At 42.2% G+C, this 23,681-nt stretch overlaps 1 protein-coding gene across 3 annotated transcripts in view; it reads left to right on the plus strand.

Annotated features, from left to right (window-relative positions):
• The window catches only part of syn3 (synapsin III), a gene marked incomplete at both ends in the record, with an annotated part of 86,402 nt that overhangs the window by 49,523 nt on the left and 13,198 nt on the right, over nt 1-23,681 (plus strand). For all 3 annotated transcript variants that reach the window (XM_083999741.1, XM_083999743.1, XM_083999742.1), the window contains one exon: nt 20,428-20,490. In XM_083999741.1, the coding sequence (XP_083855867.1) occupies nt 20,428-20,490 (63 nt within the window). The remainder of the gene's footprint in view (nt 1-20,427; nt 20,491-23,681) is intronic.

A 23,681-nucleotide genomic window follows, 5' to 3' on the forward strand; every position in this document is an offset into this window, starting at 1 on the left:
GTAAAGACAAAACAGTCTGTTAGGACGGACAGAGGCTCAGGCAATTATTATTTTCAAGTTCAGGCCTAGATATTTTCACATTAGGTTGATCTGCAAACAAATGTCTGGATTCATTTGGTTTATAAAAAGAAAAAAAAGAAGAAGCAAATCCTCACAATTAAGGGAGCCTAACTTATTAGTTGCATTTTAAATGTTATGATCCAATTATTGCCATGTCAGCTGGATTTTTTTTAGAATTCAGAGTTGAATCTTCTGATTTTAAACTTAGACTTCCCTCAACATTTTGAGATTAAAATCAGAGTGAACTCACACATGGCCTTAATCTTCTTGTGTTCAGCTCTGATACATACTGAACCCTGAAAACACTTTCCTTCTCTCTCTTCCCCCAGGACTCCCAATTAGTCATCCTGCCCACTCACTTAATTAATGATACCTGAAAGATAGCAGGTGTAGAGGGATATGGTGGTTTTCTGTCCCGTGACTCATCAGATCACTGAGGCTGCAGGTGAAGACGTGTCAGTGTTGCCTGTTTTGCCTGCTGCTGTGGCCTCGCAGACAGCACGCTCTGCTTCGTGTGCTCTGCTTTATTCTGAGACGCTGTCACTCGCCCTCGGTCACTTCAGCCAATTAAAGTCTCTCTTCCTGCATGTGTCCGTGGACCTGAGCAGAGCGGCCTTATCGCTGCAGAGGCTTATCTGCACCGACCGACACAGCTATGTTAAGACTTGTTATATAACCCAGCCAGAAATAATCAGGTTGGGAACCCTGACCCTGAATGTGCTTCATTAACACTTATCTCAGTTCAAAGAGCCGGCCTGCTTTATTTTGTCCTTAGCATTGATTAGCTAATACTTCAGATTTCTGATTTAAAAGCGACTTTGGTTTTATATAATAGCACACGGAAAGGTGACTGCTTCTCTCATTAAGTAGACACTTTGTTTTGTCTGTGTTGTACTGATTAACTTCAGCTAATGCAGTCATAAAATAAACAGGAAGTGTTGTGGAGGATAAATGAACAGTTTCCATCCACCATCACAATGACTCAGACTCACATCAGCTCGTCCTCCACCATGTTTTTACCCTGAGAAAATAAGCCAGTTTGTTCAGTGGCGCGTTCACGTGTAAAATGATCACACATGTTTGGTTTCAGTCCGTGGGATAAGAACAATGGGACATGAATTCATCATGATGATGATGATCATCATCATCGTTGTTGTTGTTGTCATTGTCATCATCATTAGTTCTAATCTGCAGTTCCAGACCAGGATGCCTCTGATGGCTCCAGCAGACAGCTGTATAGTTAAACAATGATAAAGTCCAATCACTTGTTATTTCAGCCACCAACCTTTAGTCTGGACTCGTAGTGTGTGGAGGAAGCTGATGGAAGGAGGAATTCATATGTATCAGCAACATGACATTTATGTATTTACATTTACATTTCTTTAGAATTCTGAAAAAAATTATAACCCTCGCCCATAATTCAATGATACATTAAGAGCTCGGGCAGCATTGCATTCCTAACATACAGTATATCCAAGATAACAAGTTGAATCAGGCTCAGAGAAGGACCTTGAACCTAATAAGGGAATAAAGTGATGCACAGGATGTATAGGAACAGACTGCTGGTTCATCATATTACCAACAAATCCCTGGACAGACTAAAAGAGGTGAACGGATCCAGACTAACAGGTGTATAACTGAAGTCTGACTTCTCCTACAGAACCTCAACCAGTGTTGATTACACACACAAATCCACAGCATGAGCCTTCATTGCACAAACATTTACAGCTTTTTGATGTATATAACAATCCAGCCAATGATAGCATTTATGTAACATAGGCTACCACTCTCCGATTGACTGTTCATTAGATGTGTGCTTCATTGTCTGTGTTGAAGAACAGATGGACTTGAATGTGCATCATCTTCCTCCTCTGTTTGTTCAGAGTGTGGGTGGAAACTTAACGTTGCCCACTGGTGTCTGTGAGGAAAAAATACATGAACAGGGACTTCATGAAGGAGGTTGATGGGAAGTTACTTACAGGGTTAAACCTAAACTGAGACGAACCCAAAACAGAAATATATTTATTGGGCTGTAGCAGCAAGTATCAAGTTCTGATCTATCTGTGTCAGAGTACATGAACAAGAGCTGCTCACCATGTGTGTGTGTGTGTGTGTGTGTGTGTGTGTGTGTGTGTGTGTGTGTGGGCTCATTGTGTATTCTTGGCTTGCAGATGACCGAAGGGAAGTCAGGCTTCCCCTGTGTTTTAGACAATAATTGCCATTTAAATAAAAACATGGTAAACGCTCTGTGCTGTACGTAGCTGCTTCCCTCCTCATCAGCCCTCTCACTCACGTGTGTGTGTGTGTGTGTGTGTGTGGCAGTGGCCCTAAGCTATGAATGCCTTCTGCAGACTAATGTCACATCTCTGAGGAGGCCAGGGTCAAAGTTGGTATCACTTGAGGAAAAAATAGAGAATGATTAACCGGATGCCAGACTGTGATTGCTATGCTGAGGGAAGCCAGTCACCCATAGCTCACCTAAAACCAGATCATAGCATATAGAATAGAATAGAATAGAACAGAATAGAATAGAATAGAATAGAATGCCTTTATTTGTCATTATACTCTCTGTATAACGAAATTAGAGCCCCCTTCAGCGCAAAAAAAGCAATACCATAAAAATACAATATAAAAAACACTTTCAATAATATAAAATAAATAGATAAAAATAAATGATATGCACCGTATATAGGAAAGTGATGTTCAGCATACGAATTGTATATTGCACAGTACGTTGAGGTAGTACAGATATATAGAAATAACTGCAGTTTAAGGTAAGGAAGTATGTCAGTTATTTGTGTGTGTGTGTGTGTGTGTGTGTGTGTGTGTGTGTGTGTGTGTGTGTGTGTGTGTGTGTGTGTGTGTGTGTGTGTGTGTGTGTGTGTGTGTGTCAGCGTGAGAGAGAGAGAGAGAGTATAACACACACATGCTCATCCTGCATCTGTATGATAGAATACGTACAACTCAGTGTAGAACAATAACAGGTAGTGAAGTAGACCCTTACATAGAGTTTTGGCTTCCTCAGCCATTTCCTTCATGCTACTGTTCGTATCACAATAAGACCATTTATGAGTATTGTATAAAGACCAATACTATTGTGGGTCTCTCATATGTAAAACTGTTGCTCTACTTCAACAGAAATGAAACCAGATCAAACCCCAGACTCCAGAATAGGACAGATATATGTGATCCACACAACAGAAAAAAGTCAGAACCCTCTGGAAATGATGTCACCAAACTAGGCCAACGTACTGTAAACATAATGCAGAGCAAAGTGCATTTCATCTGAAAAAGTCCAATTATAGAAAAAAAAAGGCCTGTTCTGAGACCAGCAGCCTCTGAGGGAGCAGACAGCAGCTTTGTATAGGGAGGGCTTTAAGGGCTTCCGCATGGTTCTGGGCTGACAGGAGAGAACAGAGCGGTGACTCAAAGGAAATACCTTTCATTCGACTGACAAGACACACAGGATGAGGCCAAACTTGAAAAGATAGCACCGCCAGGAGCGACGGTCACCGAGGGGCGGCGTCCGTCCCGCCTCCACTCACCAGGCCAATGTGCCATTCAAGTTAAGTGGGACAGACAGTATAACCCCGGCTCTGAGGACGCAGTGGGAAGCCGGCACAGGAGGAGAACTGTAATTGGATGTTTCCTCATTACAAAGAGCACTGACCTCAGATCTGAGGGTGTCAGGAGGATTTGGGATCTAGTAGTGGGAGACAGATCTCTGTCCGACTTCTTGGCTGGTAGCAAGGAAACACCTTTCTCATTAGGTTCTGTTTAATCTGGCTATGGGTTGACAGTAACTAAGCACTTTTACACACTTGTTGTATCTGAAGCAGGTGAATAATAGAGAGAGTATATGGAGACAGTGAGCTACAGTAAAACACATAACAGGTCTGAGAAGAACTGGGGTAATACATTGTTCATGTCAAACATCCCTCACAACAGCTTGTCATTTTTCTAAGGTTAATAAAGACAAATTTAAGAGACAGTGGTTACATCAGAACATTTTTGAACCTGCTTAGAAACTGCTTCATTCGGATCAGTGTCAGACTGACCCCATCTGTCTGAAGTGTGTCTGCTGACTTCAGATGTCTCTTTTCTGAATGTCTTTAACTTGAATGCATTCTGTCTGGAGTGACATGACGTCAGGTTTCAGTCTCTGTCGCTGAGGGCTGAACAGTAGGAGGTACTGAACTCCTTCCTTCCAGCTGAATAGGAAGTGACATCAAGCCCTGGTGGTGGTCTCATTAGCTATTTCAGCAGAATTTACCAGTTTCCATCTCTGGCATGTCCATCATCTGATGCAGCAGTTAAGACATGAGGGGAGGAAACACAAATATGGCCCTGACCCACGGCCGTGCTCACAATAGAACTCTCCCTGCAATAAAATCTTGTCAGAAGGCTGCTCACGCCGGCCAAATGCAACCACAGGACTCCCTGTTCAGACGCAGGGTCCCCAGCCGTACTCTACTGTACATATTTGGTGTGTGTGCGGTCAGGAAACCCCACAAAATAATTACGTTGTATTACTGCATGAGACAAAGAGACACCAGACCTAACCATAAACATGGCCATATGACAGCATGGAAATAGCTTTGAGGAATGCCTTAAGGTTGAGAGAATGCCTGATGTGAGCCCAAAAAATATATTAAAAAAAAAAAAAAAAGCTACTTGGTTTGGTCATATGAACATTTTGTCCTGCAAAGTTTCTTCCAAACTAGGTCATCAGACAACATGTGACATTTTTAATCCAAAACATTATTGTCATTTATGAATAAGCAGTGATGGGAATAACGGTGCTACTTTTTTCATTAACGAGTAATCAAAAAAGTTACTGTTTCCCCCGTTATAACGCTACCGTTACTGACAATAAAATGCGCTGTTACTTGACTCCAGAAGTCCCATCACAAAATAATACACCTGTTAAAGTGTACGATATGCTTTTTTTCAGTCCATAATTGGAAAAAAGCTGTTTATCTGGATCTAACCAACTCACTCAGTATTTTTTCGCGCAGGCTCCGCGACACTGGAGCCTGCCTGTGCTGAGGAAGATAAACGGGAGGTTGGGGGGGGGGTCCAAGTAATTTGACATATTTGAGCATTTTATAAATAGAACACAATAGTTACTTTTCCTGGTAATTAGTTACTTTATAATGTAATAATTCAGTTACTAACTCAGTTACTTTTTTTTAGAGTGTAACTAGTAACTATAACTTATTTAACTGAATTGCTTTTTTAAAGTAACTTGCCCAACACTGTGAATAAGGAGTGACCTCAGTAGAATACATAACACAATTAATAAAAAACAAATCACGCAAATTATTCAAGTTGAAAATCTTTAAACCTTGTATATGATGAACATGAGAGCAGGATGAGTCAATGTAAACCAAAATCATGAATCTACTGAGGTTAAAAAAATGATAATGAAGAAATGATGAAAGAATGCAGAGGTGAGGGAGGAGTGTCAACTTTGGCATTGAAAAATGACAACGAAAGTAACAACAGGCTGAGGGGAAAGAGGGACGTAGGTGCCTGTAGAATATTCTACACCATGGAGAACAGGGCTCTTGTGTTCCCTTCACCTGAGCTGATTAAACCTGTGTGTAAGTGGATTTTACTGTAATGAAGAATGTGGTGATTGTACATTTCTTTGTGAACCACAAGTCCACTTCTCTTGCAGAGCCATACTTTAAACTTTAAGCTTTTATAAACTGTAAATAGGTGACTTAAATAAACATGGAGGAGGAAATTAGCTCTAGGGACCAAACTTGTGTTTGTACCAGGCAGCAGTCATGTTTATTACTGCTGTGGCATTGGATATATTAACGGGAGAGTTCATGGAGACTGTCACGCTGTCGGAGCCAGACTCCAGTGGCCATTAGAGAAACTACAGTTTTTGGTCACCTTAATGTTTCAGCCTCAAATGTTGATGCATGGTTTCAGCTTAGTTTAGGTTTTACTAGCTCGATTCTGGTTCACAGCTCAACTGGAGTTCTCTAACACAGAGCGGTTTCAGTTTCTGCTCAGAAAACTGTAAAAGCCAGCGTTTCCCAGAAACCTGAGCAGTGCAGAGAAGGTGTGCGTGGGAGAGGGCAAGAGAAAGTTAATTTTAGGGAAGATGGTGGAGTGAGTCATCAGCAGGTCAGAGGTCATGTGTGTTAAGAGCGGGTCCACAGGATGCTGATGTCACACAGTGGGAGGGTGGAGGGACCCACGGTTAAATTTAGATATGACATCAGACAGTCAGGACACCCCTGTGTTTTTTTTTTTTTTAACCCCATTGTTCAGGCTTCTCATTCCAAAGCCACTTCAGCTTTATCAAGCCGTGATGTTTGGAAAGTAACTGTTTTAAGAATGAGTCATCTGACCCTTGCTTAAAGAAGAACTATTATTTTAAGAATGAACCCTTCTGTGGGAAGTAAAGAAAACCACATCGTCATTGAACACACAATGAAAGCCAGAGGTCTCTTGAGTTCTGTGCATTATGACACACGCAATGTTCCAGTTCAGGCTCTTTAAAAATAGGTTCTGATCACTATCAGCTGGTCGCTGCAATGCATTTTCATCTATTTTTTTAACTGTGAGTGTAGAACGTAGACTGTCCTTCAGAGGGTTTCAGTGTTCTTTGACTCATCATTTCACAGATTACTGCTCCGTTAAAGGTCCAGTGTGTAATAATTGGCAAGGATTATTGACAAAATCGGAATATACTACCCATGAATATACTGTATTTATATCAGTATATAATCGCTATAAAAAAAATGTGTTTGGTTTTCGTGGCCTTATAATTCTTCTTTTATATAATACATATAACAAGGGTCTTGCTTTAGAAAGTGTCTCCATCTTGCACCGCCATGTTTGTATGTTTCACATTCATAAATAAACCAACAAAGAAGGAGTAGGAAACAGCAGACATCCTGACATACTCCCAGTCATCATTTTTGTCCTCAGAGGCCACCGTCACTTTGCCGTCGGAAGGGGTGAGTGCAAGCGAGTGTGAGTGAGCGCTGTAATCTATAATCTGAATGCTAGATGGAATGCCCCCCCCCCCCGCATTTTACACACTGGACCTTTAATTCCACAGTCTTAAAGCAACACTATCTAGTTTCCGAACACGGAAAACCTAAATTCTTACCTGCCCAGGAAAGTTGCAGAGTGCAGTTGCAGCTGGCGCGACACCGCCCAGAAACTACATAGTGTTGCTTTAAGCTGTGTACACACCAAAAGCAACTTTTATTTGTGGCACGACGAAATTACATACAAAGTCAATGGCATGACGCAGCATCCAGTTTGAGCCTGTGACAGACCTGCAACAAGTCCGCCCCTCGACAGCCAATCAGTGTTGAACAAGGTCTGGTCAAACTGGACACTGCTGAGCCTCAGTAGCGCTGGAAACATCCGGCACAGTCCCCAGAGAAGGCGGTGAAACTCTCCAACCTGCGAGCGCCTTCACAGGACGTTGTTACTGGGCCGAGGAACACAAATGAACACGTACAAGTCGTGCGACTACGCAACACTGTTGCTTTGGTGTAATATATACGCAGCTTTACACTTCTCATCACTTCCTACTCTGTCTCACAAGAAATGAGCCCATACTTCATCTGTGCAACAGGTTATCATGACCCATAATGACATTTTGTTGCTAGGCAACATCCAGTGACCTATTAGTAATTATGACTAGAGCAAAGAGAAGAGCCCAGGTCAGATGGAAGTTGTACAACATGAGACAGAGCATGACATGAAAGTAGCTGTTTATTGTTTCTACTGTATGTGCTATCATATTTTTGTTGTTATTATTGTAACCATGTCAACAAAGGGTGTTGACTCAGTACTTACGGTAACTTGACATTTCCTTAACCTAACCAAGCCATGGCCATTACCTTAGTAACCATGGCAATGAGTAAAGACACGCTGCTCTTAGTAAAGTGTTTACTTCACGTTAATTACCGTACCCATGACAACTAAGGTTTGGTACACCTGTGGTCGTAGGGGTGCTGTTTCATTAAACGGTGCTATGGGCCATATCTCAGTACGTTTACCAGGTTTACAACCTCTTTGATCTTAAAGAGGATGCACCTGTAAATGGACAACTCTGAGCCAGCATGTTAGCATCATAACTATATAGCATAAACTGCTGTTTTTTGTTTTTTTAATTTAAATCATGTCCTAATGTCCACTTAAAAGCAGAGGTGTTCAAACTGAAAGTTTCATTTAAAGGATTTTATGGTCAAGTTTTACATGAAAATACAGCAGATATTTTTCTGAATCATCCTGTGACCTGTGAACTCTTAGGTTTTGATCAGCAATCCTTTCTGTTGATATCATGTGTCTGTGTTTGTTAGGTTGTCTCCATGGAGGATCACATACTCCACCAGTGTTTGTTTTGAGCCATGATAAACTGTTGTTGGTCTGTTGGGTGGCTGAGTGTGAGCGGGGGTGGTGATGAACCCTCCCTTGGCCCCGACCAGGAGGGCTTGGTTCTGTTGACCAGAGCTGACCATGACCATGACTTGCTGAACAAACCACAGCAGGAGGGAAGTCATCCCACTTTAATTTTTATGACTGGAATCCCCCGTTAACCAGACATGAGACTTTACACAAACATTTGTGCACAGTATGGAAACATAGTCACATTACGCAATTATTTTTCTAGCTGTTAAGAAATTCATAATGGTGTTTACATATAGCGTACAATAACAGCGTCTTTGTTACGGGGATCTCTTCCCTCTTTGTGTTTGTTCTGTGTTTCTCCTGGACCTGAACCTGAATTCCAATTAGAAACTGTGGAACTCATGCAAATGTCCCCGAAATTATATAAGAGCAGTTTTTCTTTGAGGAAAAGACTCTCTCCATATGATACAGGCCTTATGTCATAACCACAGCCTCCTAAAGTACTGATCCCCATCCTGAGGTCATAAAACTAATCGAAAGGTTTGCAAGTACTGTGACAAACAAAGAAACAAACACAATTCACAAAATGTTCTGTACTTGCTTTTTACTCACTTAATGATTTCATCATGTGTATTTCAGGCTTTGAAGACAAATGTCTGAATTTGGGTCACAGTTGACACTGGATTAACTGTCACAAGTAAAAAGCAGCAGTCTTTCCTGTTTCCACTTCCTTTATTTTGTAGCATCCCCTTCCTGTGATCTCTTATATATATGTATATATATATATATATATATATATAGAGAGAGAGAGAGATGGCTGCCACCTTGCGTCTGTCCGCTCGCTCCCCCTCCCTCCTCAGTTTCGTCCGAGTATCAAACGGTTTGGTTTGTTATGAACATCAGAAATGCAGTTATGATACTGCATAATCACGAATCATTTTTATCATGTACCTTTCTATCAAAGTAACACCATAATATTATTATGCAAATACGTAGCTAAAGTGATAGCTACAGTATATACGGTCAAAATTTCACAGAGTTATGAGTCGGTTTTTAGTACAGATGACTGGATCACCATCTACTGCAGCCAGTCAGAGCAAGTCGACTGACCCAATATGGCCGCCCGTGAGTCCCTTGTGCATGAAAACTTTTTGTGAAACAATTTGTGTGCATTAGCTATGCTGTGATTCAAAATGATTTGTCATTAATGTTTTTTTGATTTTTTAACACTATTCATTCAGTATCGTTGTTTTATATATTGTAGTATATATTGTTTCTTCAGAAATTATTGACTGGATATTTTACAAATCAAATCTTTCAATAAACTTTGCAAATCACTAGTAAAAACAGAAACAACACAACAACAACAACAATTAATTTGTTGTTAAAAATTCATAAAGTTCCTCTAACTACTGAGGTGTCTGAATAGGTCTTAATATTATTCTCCAAACACGGAAACAGCGGGTCAGCGCTATCATATACATGTAGACTTTTCCTGTGTAGAATATACTGTATATTATATTCTATGAAGGCTGGTGCATTGTTTAAGCCAGTGTGATGTTGTCATTGCAGTAACATTGCAGCAGTGTATTGCAGAGTACCACCCAGCCCTGCTGCTGCACAGCTGGTATAAATACAAACTGGGTTTGCCACGTCCAGCTGTTCCAAAACATCTTCCTCCTTGATGTTCCACCTCCTCCTCCCTGTGTCCCGGCTCTTAATTGAAAGCAGTGGCGGTGCTGACGTTTGGGCTGAGTCCTGGTATGCACTGTTCTGAAACCCGCCCTTCCTTCCTCTGCTTTGCAGAGAGATGTGAACTCCTCTCTCCTCGTGTGTCCCTTCATGTACTGAGCCTTATCAGCACTGATCATGTGTCATTTGGAGAGTTTAGTGCGACTCTGTCACTGTTATCTGTTTCAGACATCTATGTGAGTTCACACATGCAGCACCGTCTGTGTTTACACCTGATGCACTTTCTGCATCTCCTCGTGAACTGTGAGTCAGGGTTTTAGTTCTGTACACTGGTGACAGACAGAGCTGGAGACGTGTTGTTTTCAGGTTGTCCGTCCATCTGTCCCATTCTCATGGACATCTCAGTACTGCCTTGGTAGGACTAGTTCAAATTGGAGACAAACTTGACAATGAGACAAACTTGACGATGAGACTTTGGTGGTTAAAGGTCAAAGGTCATGTTGACCTCACAAGATGCAGTGTCCTCCTATGTTATGTTATGTTTATTTATTTGATATGGACATCACAAATACATTAAGACTGTTCCAGTGGACAGACCAGATGCTTTGCTTGAGTGTGTTTAGCACAAGTGCTAATTTTCAACACCAGTCCATAGGCGGACTCCTCTCCTCTTTAAGTGACTTTAACCTTGGCACAAAGGTTCAAGGACATATTGATGAGAGAGGTTGTTTCATCGTGTAACATGTGACATCTTTGTAGCATTTTAAAAGTTTACCAGCTAAGCTATAGGCACTTCCTGTTCTCACAGACTACTGTTGCTGCTTGAATTTAAATGTAACAGACAAGACAAATAATGAGCAAAGGGTTAATTGATGATCATTGAAAAGAATGTCAATGTCTTTGACCTGTGCCCCTGAGTTCAATAAAAACAACTGTATGAGTTTGTTGTCGAACATTTGAATACTTTACCTTTCACTCTTACTCTTGCTGTTTTTAAAGTAACTTTAAAAAACCTTCAATTGTCACCTCTAACAATGACAAACCACAGTAAAGCACAAAGCATAAAGGTCCTGGATCTTCTAACAATGAAATGTTCAGAAGTTCCAGCTGCCTTCACCGAACGTGTTTCTTTGGAAACAAGACAAGTGTGAGATCTAGCAGTAGTGTGTAACCCTGACCTCTGACCTCCCTGTGAAGTTCCCTGGTTCTTCCTGCATAGTCCTATAATAAATCAGCACGAGGACTGTCTGCCTGTTTGCGTCGGCATGACTCGTAGACGCAGGTTTGGACACAGTCTGACTGAGATGCCAGGACCGACTAAGTAGACCTTTCCTGAGACCTAATACTGCAGGAGACTCTGGAAAATGTGAAAGAAACATCACTTTTCCTTTTAGACTGAGAGGAATGTGGCACAGTGCTGATGATTTTTGCAGGGCCGGCTCGCCCCAGGCCCATCTGTCCCTCTCCTCCTGAAGCAGGAATGTAGGTTAGTGAATTGATTAGCACTAATAAGGCCTGTCCCCACTACAGCCTGACCGCAGAGGAGCTGGACTGAAATAGCTCCTCTTTAATGCAGTCTGCACATGTGCTTAACACCGTCTTTCAAACAAATGTGTGTTTATATAAAATGAGTGGACTGAACTGGAGCAGTGGCTGTGTCCTCTTATTAGGTCCTATTGGTTAACCATGTGTAATATTAACCACCTGTGAGATGACTGAGATATTACAAGCGGCTCTGCCCTGACAGCTCCCAATCTGAACTCTCACAAGAATACAGGGGGATTTGTAGTAGCTCAGCAAGGCAAACACAAGACCAGTGATGGGAATTACTAACTGCGCTACTTTTTTCAGTAACAAGTAATCAAAAATGTACTCTTCCCCCCGTTATAGTGCCGTTAGCGTCACTGACAATAAAATCTTGCCTCAAGAAGTCCCGTCACAAAATAATAGGCTACTCCCATTAAAGTGTACATCATATACACATTTTTTTCAGTCCATCAACTAAAAAAGCCCTTTATCTGGAACTAATAATTCCTCTGCACAGGCAGGCTCCATGACGCTGCGTCACTACGGGCATTTTATTAAAAAAAGTAACGCAATAGTTACTTTTCCTGGTAATTAGTTACTTGTATTATGGAGTAACTCAGTTACTTTTTAGGGAAAGTAACTATAACTAATTACTTTTTTAAAGTAACATGCCCAACACTGCACAAGACTCACTACAGTGAAGGGTCAGGTGGAGATAACATGTTTTTAAATCTACTCCTAAAACTATAGGGATTATGGCAATGGGCCAATTTGCCAAAATGTTGAAATATCCCTTTAACAGTTGCTTCCCCTAATTCTGCCTTCTTTCTTTTTCTGATACCCCGATTTATGTTTTTTGGGTGGCATGATGAAAGCTAGCCTCATTCAATCTTGGCTCACTGACGTTACACTTGTCGCTGGCCGCTGTCTATGGGCGGACTAAACCATTTTGCGCCTCCGAGAGGGGGCCCCCAGCATGTCCAATATGTTGGGAGGACTTTGACACGGATTTCATTCTCTCAGTTGATGTTATCAATATATTTGAAATAAATTATGACACCAATTAATTGGGGGGGGCAATTCATTCGAAATAAAAACATCACACACAAAAAAAATAATTTCAGGATTTTCATGGGCCTTCTCCCTACACGGGCACTGGGTAGTCAGGTCCCCTTTGCCCCCCACTACCACGCCCATGACTGCAGCTTTCAACGTCATCAACCACAACGTTCCCCTCTCCCACCTTAGATCCTGTACATCAGTGGTACATGCCTCTCCTGACTCGGGTCATTCCTCCTAAAGAGACAACAGCTCATCTAAATCAACATCTGCACCTCCTCCACAACTCCTCTACTCCAAGGAATCCAGTGTTGGGTCTCCTGTTCATCTCCTACATACTGAGTTAATGAGCTGGAGATGCCACAGACCATCTCTCTGTCACTCCTCCATCAGCACCTCTGTGAAGTCAGGAAGCGTCCACCCTGGAAATTTCCATCTTCAGAGGAATAAGTTGTCTTTTTCCACTCAGTTGTGTCCCTCATGGAAACGCAGCAGCACCTGAGTGAAGCCAGATGAGCTGACATTCCACAATAATACACATACTGCACTACCTTTCCAGTTCACACTTTAACACAGTGGGGATCTATGTTAGCTGTACCTCAGGCCAGATGAGCGTTACCATAACAACATTTAAATGTGTCATGGAGTATATTGGAGGAACAGCAGCTGTGCGTCAGGCTCACGCCTATAGTTTGAGATCCTGCTAAATTCCTTGTGAGAGTTTCACCACGGACATGGTCAACATCTGTACACAAACAGCTGTACATTATAAAACTAGGATCACCTGTTGCCATGCTTTTCTACCATAATGTATCAGTTTGTATGACATTTGTCATCATTTGTGGAGGTTTGTGCAGTCAGGTACAGTTGTGTTGAAGTGGAGCCTGTGGAGAAAATACATCTGTTCTGATTGCAAATGGTCCTCTTGTCCTCATCGTGACCTCTGGGTCAGCTGGCAGTTGCGTCACGGTAAACACTAGATGACGCGGCGTCACACAGTGCAGGAGTAAGGTGAACAAAGCCAGCAGGTTACATAGCCAGCAGACAACCGAACCATTCACTTTTTTGTTTTGTACCTGTTTTTATGGGTCACTTGTTATGACTCGTTACCAGGCTGTTCCCTCAGCACAGGCCGTCCAGACATTAAAGCATTTCCAGGTGGCTACTGTTTCCCTCCTGATGCCCTGAGTCTGTAGAAGAGAAGATCTCTGTGTTCTTTCCTTCTACTCTGCATCGAGTCTGGTTATCTCTGATAACCCAGTATGTCAGCTTGACATACCAAGAGTTCATTTGCAAAAGCAGATAAATGCCATTTTGAAAAAAATGAGCTGATGCTTTTGAATTATTCTTTGCATAGTGTTGTTTTCAATAAAGCTTTATTTTTTTTGAGCTACGTCCGTTTTGTTATGTCTCATCTCCTTGGTCAAAGCCACTCAACTTTGGAGTTATCTGCTTTTGCAAATGAACTCTTCTGCAACTGACATCTTTTCATACATTCGCTAGCAAGGACAGCGCCACAACAATGTGCCATCAGATGATTTAATGGGATGGAATGTTGAGGATGAATGAATGATATTGTACAGAGTGGAAAAGGTGAGGGAGGGTTGATGTCGGTGCGTCTGGTCTGGGAGGATGAACTGCAGACCGGCGGAGGGAGAGAGTGGGGTTTCCGTCTCGGCGTTGTTCCGTCCGAGCTACAATGCGATCAGTTATTATTGAAAATGCTTGGAACACAATACAATACAAAACCAGTGTTGGGCCCTTTACTTTGTAGTAGAGGTCTTCACGGGTCCAATTTGACGGACCCGAACCCAAATGGACCCGTGAAAATTGGACCCGGAGCCGACTGGCCCCGAGCTTTTATTGTAAATATGAGCTCCGAACCCGAGCCGAACCCTTAAAAACCCGTGGACCCGAAATGCCCGAGTTGCTTTATTATTTAATACAAGTTGTCTAGCGTAAATAAGACTTGTTTTTACTTTCTGTTTCTTACCTAAACGTAGTCTTCTTCTACCTGCTCCGGCTGCGGCCGCTGCCAGCCCCCCTGGCCATAACGTGATGTGAACAGAAATAAATCCACGTCTCCTTTTTCTTGTTTAGATGGTCATGTACTGTAATCCTTCTTCTTAGCCATTGCTAACGCCAATCCACCAGTCATTTCCTCTTGTTTAATTAACGTTATCATTTTGGAGTTTCCATGTGCTTTGCGGAGCATACCGCGGTAACAACACGCTACGGCAACTCGATTGTTCAACCATTTTGAACCATTAACCATAACGTTACGTTAATAAACAAACTTTTTAACTGCACCGAGTCCTGACCTAGGCTCTAACTTTTGCTTGAACTGTCACCTTTGACGTCATCATAAGAGTCGTGTAGTTGTTTTGATCACGTGACATAAGTCACACAGGCAGCTCGCAGCCTCGCATTGGACGGAAGGGGGAGGGAGGGGGTGATTGACAGCTGTGACAGCCAATCGCCGGGTCCTCTCGGGTACTGTAGGACCCGGCCTTTCACAATAAGAGCCCCGAGACCCGAGGCAAACTCTACCGGTTCCGACCCGGCCCCGGCGTCACTTCTTGTGAGTGGACCCAAACCCGAGCCGGGTCGGGTCGGAACCTCGGGTTTTCGGGTTGTCGGTTTTTTCCGAAGACCTCTACTTTGTAGTCAGTTAGTTAGTTAGTTAGTTAGTTAGTTAGTAACTGAATTACTACATTATAAAAGTAACTAATTACCAGGAGAAGTAACTATTGCATACTTTTTTAATAAAATGCTCAAACATGTCAAATTACTTGGACTTGCCTCCCTAACCCTTTAACCATAACCCTAACCTCCTGTTTATCTGGAACTAACCAACTCACTCGTCCACACAGGCAGGCTCAGAGACGCTGGTCCTGCCTGTGCGGAGGAATACTGAATGAGTTGGTTAGTTCCAGATAAACAGCTTTTTTCCGTCTAGTTGATGGATAGGCTACAGTATATACAGTAATGTACACTTTATATGTATATGATCTTGTGATGGGACTTCTTGAGTCAAGTAATGGCGCATTTTACTGTCAGTAACAGTAGCGTTATAACAGGGAAACAGTAACTTTTTTGATTCCTTGTTACTGAAAAAAGTAGTACTGTAACGTGGTCATTCCCAAAGCTGAACCTACTATAATATTAACAATATGCACAAAAATAACTATGAAGAATGAAGAGTAAAGCATGTGATAATCAAAATACAGCTAGCACTATGGTAAAGTTGACAGCCTGAAGTAAACAGCCGGGACTTTGTGAAGCGGAAATACGTCTCACCACTGTGTGCAAGTGGTCAACAGGATCTGGAAACTTCCATCTTCTGTTACAGTCTGTTTTTTGGAATGTCATATGGAGGTGTTTTGACATCGGGGAGTATGATTCACCAGAGACACTGAGGGCGACAGCCCCACGTTCCTCACTTACAACCAGCTTTACATGTACAGCCTGAGGGAGAGGAGGTGTGCGGGGGTGGAAGGGCTTCCCCGAAGTATTTCCATCGTGGGCCAGATCTGGTCGTCTGGCACATTTGCTGTAAATGAAGTAAGCCTGTGTTACGACATTAAACCCAGACGGGCGAAATCAGCCACCGTATAATTATCTTCGTTAACATGTGACTTCTTAACGTCTTTACCACACTGTACTGTATGTGTTTTACAGAGTTCTGCTGGGAACAAAAGGCGTAGTGGAGCTGTGCTGCACAGAAATGGAAATTTGGAGTCTTAAACCAGGAGTTCCACATCTGAGAGCTCCCAACAGCCACCAAGGCTTTTTAAGAACACAATCTTGTCTAGTTGTGTTAAGAACGCAGGCTTGTAAAAATAAATGAATAAAAAAAATTAGTAAATTACTGTGAAATACAGTCTTCCCATAAAACAGCCTCCTTCATGTCTGAGGGAGAGGTTCCAGTCTCAGTTCACTCCAGTGTCATGATGCAGCTCAGAGACTTGAGAAAATAGTCATCACACATTCTTTTTTAAATGCCCCACCATGCACGCACACAGCCGCACTACCCACAACTTAGCCTATGTAAATCTGATTGTAAAGACTTGATGAAACCGTCCGTGGTTACTGTCTGTCATGTGTTATGTCTTCCACTTTGTCACTGATGAAGTAACTTGTTGTGACCAGTACCACATGTAACTGTTAACACAATATGTGTATTTATTTTAAGATTCTTTGTTGGTCTCTGCGCATCAGCATTAATATTCATTCACAAAAGGGTACAGAGGAGTGAGTAGAGAAGATTATAACATAAAATGAGTCTGCAAATATGCGTTTAATATACCTGAGCTAAAGTCTGTGTGTGGAAGATCCTGAACATTTTCTGAAAAAGGGTGTTCAGGTGTTGTCTCCTTAGCGACCAGGCTAACCAGCTTGTTGTACACCATAGATATATATACTGACTAGATGCCACGTTCCCAGGCAGCTCTATTGAGTGGAATACGTCAATCTTGGTCCGGGGGAAGCCGTGTCTACGTACTGCATTAGTCAACAGAGGCAGAGATCTATCAACGACTATAATCGCCATAACTCACTGAATATTCAACCAATTTTCAAGCCATTTGGTTTATTATAAGTGTCAGACATATATTTATGATCGGTCTGACCGGGTTTGACTGCTTGTCAGACATATATACTATGTCTATGGTCAGAAACCCCGGACCAAGATGGCGGCGCTATTGACGTACGCTGAGAAGCAGAAGGCGGCATCTAGTCAGTATATCTATGGTTGTACACAAGCTTAGTCAACATACTGTAAGTTCCATTTTTCATGAAGTTCTGTCTGACTGACTGACTGATATTTCCACCATAGTCAGCTCAGTGTTTTCTGGTTTCCTATCTGCTCAGGAGCTGTAGGGAAGAGTAGGAGTATTTCCAATACACTGAGGCTAACCTCTCACTTACTGGTATGATGTTTAAAGTCTCTGTCCGGACTCTTAAACAGTCTTCCCTGATCGTTAGGTCAGGTGCATTCTTATGGTCAGTGAATCAATCAGGAAACACCAGTGAGTGTGTCGTCAGGGGAGAGGATGTGGTCAGCTCTCTCCAACTTGTTTAGTGTCTGCCGTCATTGCCGTGTTGATGGGAACGGCTGGAGGGAACATGCCCAGACAGAGTGGGCGGCCGCGGCCCCCTCCACCCAAAACACTCTCTCAGGCAAACACATGCTCACACTGTTTCATCTGAGCTCTCCTGAGTCACTCGCTCCCACTGATCATCAGGTGACGCAGACACATACCTGCTGTAGAAACCTGTGACCAACATCATTATGGTCCAAACCATTAAAACAAATCATGATATTAGATTGCACCATGGCTAGGCAGAAAGATGATTGGTTGGATGCAGGGGTAGGCAGCGTTGAAGTACATTTACTTGACTAATGAGTAAAAATATTAAGTATGTTCTTTTAGTATCTGTTCTTGAGTATTTGTTTTAAATGTATTTAACTATTTGGAAACCTATCATTCACTTAAAGGGACAACGAAGAGTTTCTCCATCGGCAGAACGAAAAATTCCGCGACAATAAAAAAGTCATGTGGATGAATCTATGCTACCCACACTTGTTAATGGCTCCATTTTCGATAAATATATCGTTTTGTCTCTGTCGTTATTTTGTTATTTTAATTAATGGTAGAAATGCTGGGCGAGCCGACCAGCGTTTCCTTACTTTCGGTTTTGCGGGCGCTGCCCGGCGGGTCATGAGAATAACGCCGCCGAATCGCCGTTTTTGGTCGGAACAGTTACACCCCGCCTTTCCGAAATCCCGCCTTTCCGAAAACAGACTTCAATTCTTCGTAATGGGTTTACTATTTTTTCTAAAGACCCCACTATTCCGAAAAGGCTGTTGGGGAAAACCCTCCATTCGGAACCCCCCCCCCCCCTCAGCTGCGCTTGAGCGGAGTGGGGGAGAGAAAAAAAAAGTGTATTTATTTTACTCTGTAGAGATCTCCCACAACGGAGTGGGGGGGGGGGGGAAGCAAGTGGGACAGATCTGCCCAGTCCCTGAGCAGCGCACGTTTCACATGACAAGAGTGTAACATCCCGTGGTTCAGCACCATGGACAGCTGCAGGGGGAGTCGGAACAGCGGTGTTTCGGAGGGAACGTTCGGAATAGCTGTGTTTCGGAGTGGGGGGGTTTCGGAACAGCAGTGTGTCGGAATGGAGGTGTTCCGGAATGGAGAGCCGTGCCCGGTCGGAACTACGACGGTATCTGATCGTCTTCAAACCTCTGACTTCAAATCTTGATGAATGAAAACATTCTTGGCAAGATGTCCGTCTTGCGCCGGTCCAAGAATTTCACCGTGCGCTTGGAGGCTCATGGTAAATGTAGTGTGAACAACATCTACTTGCATCAGAGTCATATTCAAATTTATACTGTGATTCAGGTAATGAAGCTGTAAGGAGTTTGTCCACCTCTGGATATGATGATGTGGAAAGTGGAAAGAATGAGCCGAATTCAGACTGAGAGAAGAAATGGAGATGACTTCAGAAGAAGAGGACAGTGGTTGGAATAATATTAAACAGAAGCAGCAGTCATCATCAGAGTTCTGAACCACACATGTGCATGTTCAGTTCTGATGATAATCTGCAATAAACGCCATTAAATGATCACTGTAGAGCTGCTTGTTCTTTATAACTATCGTGATCTAAGGGCGTCTTGTGTAACCTGAGCACTGTGTTACACACAGAGGTGAAAGTGCCTCAGTAAAAAGTGGAAAATCCCTCTTTAGATTACACCCATTACAATCATATCGGTGGATTCATCATGGGGCGTTTAAACAGCAGGGCGGGTTGATGTAATCTTCATCCACTTCACATTTACCAGTGATAAGAAATAACATGCTTGTGGCTGGTCACTGTGGTCTTCCACCCAGCTTCCCAGAACCTCACGCCCCCTGAGCTGGGGGCAGGCTCTGTGTTGTGGTGTCTCAGTGGTTCTGGACTCTTCATGTACAGTTTATGTCTAAAATAAGCAATGGAAATAATTTAGTCTATGTGTCTTCCTGTGCATTTAGATCAGAGGTACATGTTTGAATGTCTGAAGCATGGGGTGTATTCTTTCTTTCTGCTGTACACTGATATCATCATTTTATTTAAAGCTGCTGTGAACAATGTTTTTAGTTAGATATAATATAGATATAATATAGATATATAAGATATTAGATATAAGTCCTAGTTTTTACGTAAGATTGTAGCGTTCATGAATGTTTTCTTATCCAGGATTTGTTCTTAGCTGAGAACAAAATGTACGAACACTCAGGAGAATACTTACACACTTTTGAGACTTGACACTTGTGCAAAATAACTGATTATTATGTTTTCTTCTGTTCTGCAGTTGTATGATATTATATGATTTGAATTAGAATAATTTTGAAAATAGTTAGAGAAGGGAAAGGTGTAAACTGTAGTGACAGAGGCCAATCACCTAACGTCAGTATTTCGCTTTGCTTTCTGCACTCTCATTGGTTGGGTAGAGTCTTCCATGTCAGCTGTAGAATGTGATCGGTTGTTTCTACTGCCCAGAAGTGGCCAAAACAAACACCTAATGCAGATATACTGGACATTTAACCTTTGACCTCTTTGCCGATGAACCAGGGATGATGGCTTTTTGTACTTTTGTTCTGAGGTGGAGAAAAACCAGCTGATGTCTGCTGTCATCTCTGTCTGCAGGTGACATCGCCTTCCTACCCTGTGGTGGTCAAGATGGGACACGCCCACTCTGGGATGGGAAAGGTGAGTGAATGGAGACATACAGAAAGTAGTCCTATAATCCAGACTATAGAACCTGAGCCCTGACACTGAAACAAACTGGACACCCAGTAACACTTTAACAGAACATCCTCAAATTTAACACAATATTTGAAGAAGTTAAGACGAACTGATTGGACTCATAAATCCACTTTTTATTTGACTAATATCCAAAAGATAGAAGGTGAACACCACTGTGAAATCATGATATCCTGCAAAATGACCTGAGGGTTAGGGAGACATTGTGACCACATTCCCTGTAAGTTGACTGGTTGGTGGAGAAGACAACCATGAGGAGATGACACAAGTTTGCTGAAATTTTTTTCTGAAGGCCACCGACAGGGAGAGAGATTCAGAGATTTATTAGGGCTACTGTATGACTTCATGCAAAGTGAAACAGACCTTCAGAGGTGCTGAAATGGACGTTTGGTAGCAACAGCTGGACAGTAAACCCATTCCACATCACTGACATTTTATCACTACATGTGGTCAAATGTCTCCCCGTAATCTCACCCAGGAGGGCAGTGGAAGACGTCTGACTGAAAAGCTGACTTCTCAAAACAAGCTCACGAGGTCAAATGTCACCAGTGCACATAAACATGACAGAACCACCCTCAGATGTGTCACAATTCCAGTTGATGTGAAGGGGCGTCTGCATCACTCAGGTCATGTGACTCTCCTGGGTTTACTCTCACTGATGGGTGGTATGTGATTGGTACAGCTCTCTCTCACACACACACGCACACACTTACAATAGAAAAACTATCAGTAATTTTACTTTTCCTATTCTTTAATTTAAGAGTCATAACAATCTCATGTGATCACTGCATGGAAAGAACTATTGATGCTGTTATTTACTTATAGGACTGTACATATTGGATTGTTGTCATTTGGTTATTTAAAGAGATGTTACAACACAGTTTGAGTCAAGTTGAGTCAGTTTTATTTATATAGCACCAATTCACAGCAAAGTTATCTCAGAAGGTATAGACTTTCTACCTTCTCTTCATAATAGTATGTACAGACCCAACAGTGCTGGAAAAGTGTGAGGAAAACATCCTTTTAACAGGTAGAAACCTCGAGCAGAACCAGAACAGTTCAAACTATATCTAATAACACAATTAACTAAGAGTGAAGTGTTGCAGCAGGCAGCAGAAGAAGGTCCACAGTTACATATTTAGACTCTGTAACTGTGAGGGTCGGAGGACTTAGAATATTGGAGGAGACAGAGAAAGGAGTGGAAGACAGGGGGGGAAGGAGAGAGGGGAGGCACTTAAAAGAGAAAACAACTGTTTGGGATGGTGCAGTGGTGAATAGAATGATTACAACAATCTGGACAGTCTGAACTGAGACTGGGGCCACTCACTGGAGGTCGGTCGGAGGAGAACAGGAACAAAGCCTGAACTTTAGAATCTGAGTGCTAATTGAAGGTTCAGACATAAAGATATGTTTTAAGTTCCTCTAGGAACAGACCAGATTCCTAGATTCCCAGTCCCAGTCATTTGGGTACAGCAGGCGCTTCCTATGGGTTTGGTTTCCTGCTCAGGAGCCAGACATGCTACAGAATTTCCCATAAGGCCTTATGGGACTGAGGCAGGACCTCATTTAACCCCTCGGACCTCACAGAGCTCTGAGAAGAGACAGGGACATCATCACTGCAGCTCTGTTTGCTTTTGACACGAACCTGTAACACTCACAAGGATTTAGCATTTCTAGCTTGTGAGCAACACATTTACTGACCAAGTGCCCACAGACCACAGCTAATGTACATACAGTATGGCCTTAGATCATTACTACGCTAAGGTTGAGTCATTACTGTCACTTCATAACATCACTGACATAACAGCAGAAACATTTCCATCCAGTTCCCTTGTGACGTCTCTTTAGACCAGTCAGGTCTGTGCGTCAGTGACTCTGGACACCGACCAGTGTGACAGGAGTCTTTCCAACAGAACTGCTTCTGTTTCTCTGAGCCAGCAGCTTTTCACCTTTTCTTTCTTACTTTGTTTGAACTAACTTTGTCGATTCAGCTTCGGCCCATCTCCTGTTGTGTAAACGAGGAAGCTTCAGGTGTTAGCCTCAGTGTTTCAGTCAGTCTGTTATCACCACTCACGCATGCCTTTATGTCACTTTTGACGTAACATGAGTGTTTCTCCAACGACAGAACCATTAGGCCTATGATAAAACTCATGGAGCAGCTAACTCCCAAAACATCTACTGCTACAGTAGCCTACTGCTGTGAGCTTGAAGAATGTTACATGGCCCAGAGTTTTAATTTTAATGATGAACAATCAAAAAATCTTTTAACTTCAAACTGTCCAAATAGAAAGTACAATATTTATAGGAGTGGAAATATAAAGTAGCATAAAATTGAACTACTGAAATAGAGTTATACTTCAGTACAGTACTAGGGGTAAATCAGAAATATCAAAAAGGTAAAATGCTAACTGAACCACCACAGACAAAGAGCATTAACATCAAATACTAAAGTCTACCTTGATGTCAAAACCTGTCAACAGCACCAACAACAGCATCTCACTGCTCAGGATAAAACACCAGTGTTTGCCAACATCAGATAACATGTGATATTTTAAATTGGTAATGGCAGGCTAATATTTAATATCAGTTGGCTGAAGAGTTAGACCCAGTGGTCTTTATTTATTTGAAACACTGTTATACTGGCATTAGACAATAATCCTCAGCACTTAGACTCTGAAAATGTCTTTGTTGAAGTGGCCAGTGTGAACTATAAGTGTAAGTGTATGTCCATGTGAGTACTACAGTCTGTGTAGATGTGATGCTGTTTCATCTTCTTTGCCTTCTGACCTCATTTCAGAAACTAATGGATTTAGTTTCAGTCCAGATCTTCACATGTGGGTTTCAGTGGGCACATTTAGGTTATTACCCATCAAAGTGACATGAGCCATGTTTATTGGGACCACATTAACCAGCCCTGTGTTTCAACATTTGAACCCGATTTAATGGTTTTAGCATCTCTCTCTCTCTCTCTCTCTCTCTCTCTCTCTCTCTCTCTCTCTCTCTCTCTCTCTCTCTCTCTCTCTCTCTCTCTCTCTCTCTCTCTCTTTATGTGTTTTCCTACTTTTGGTTCTCATGTTCATTATGTTGAGGGTTTGGTCATTTTAAAAGTGTCTTTGTTCCATGCAAACAATGGGTAT

This window comes from Trachurus trachurus, assembly GCF_905171665.1.
Source record: "Trachurus trachurus genome assembly, chromosome: 23".
Classification (NCBI taxonomy): Eukaryota; Metazoa; Chordata; class Actinopteri; order Carangiformes; family Carangidae; genus Trachurus; species Trachurus trachurus.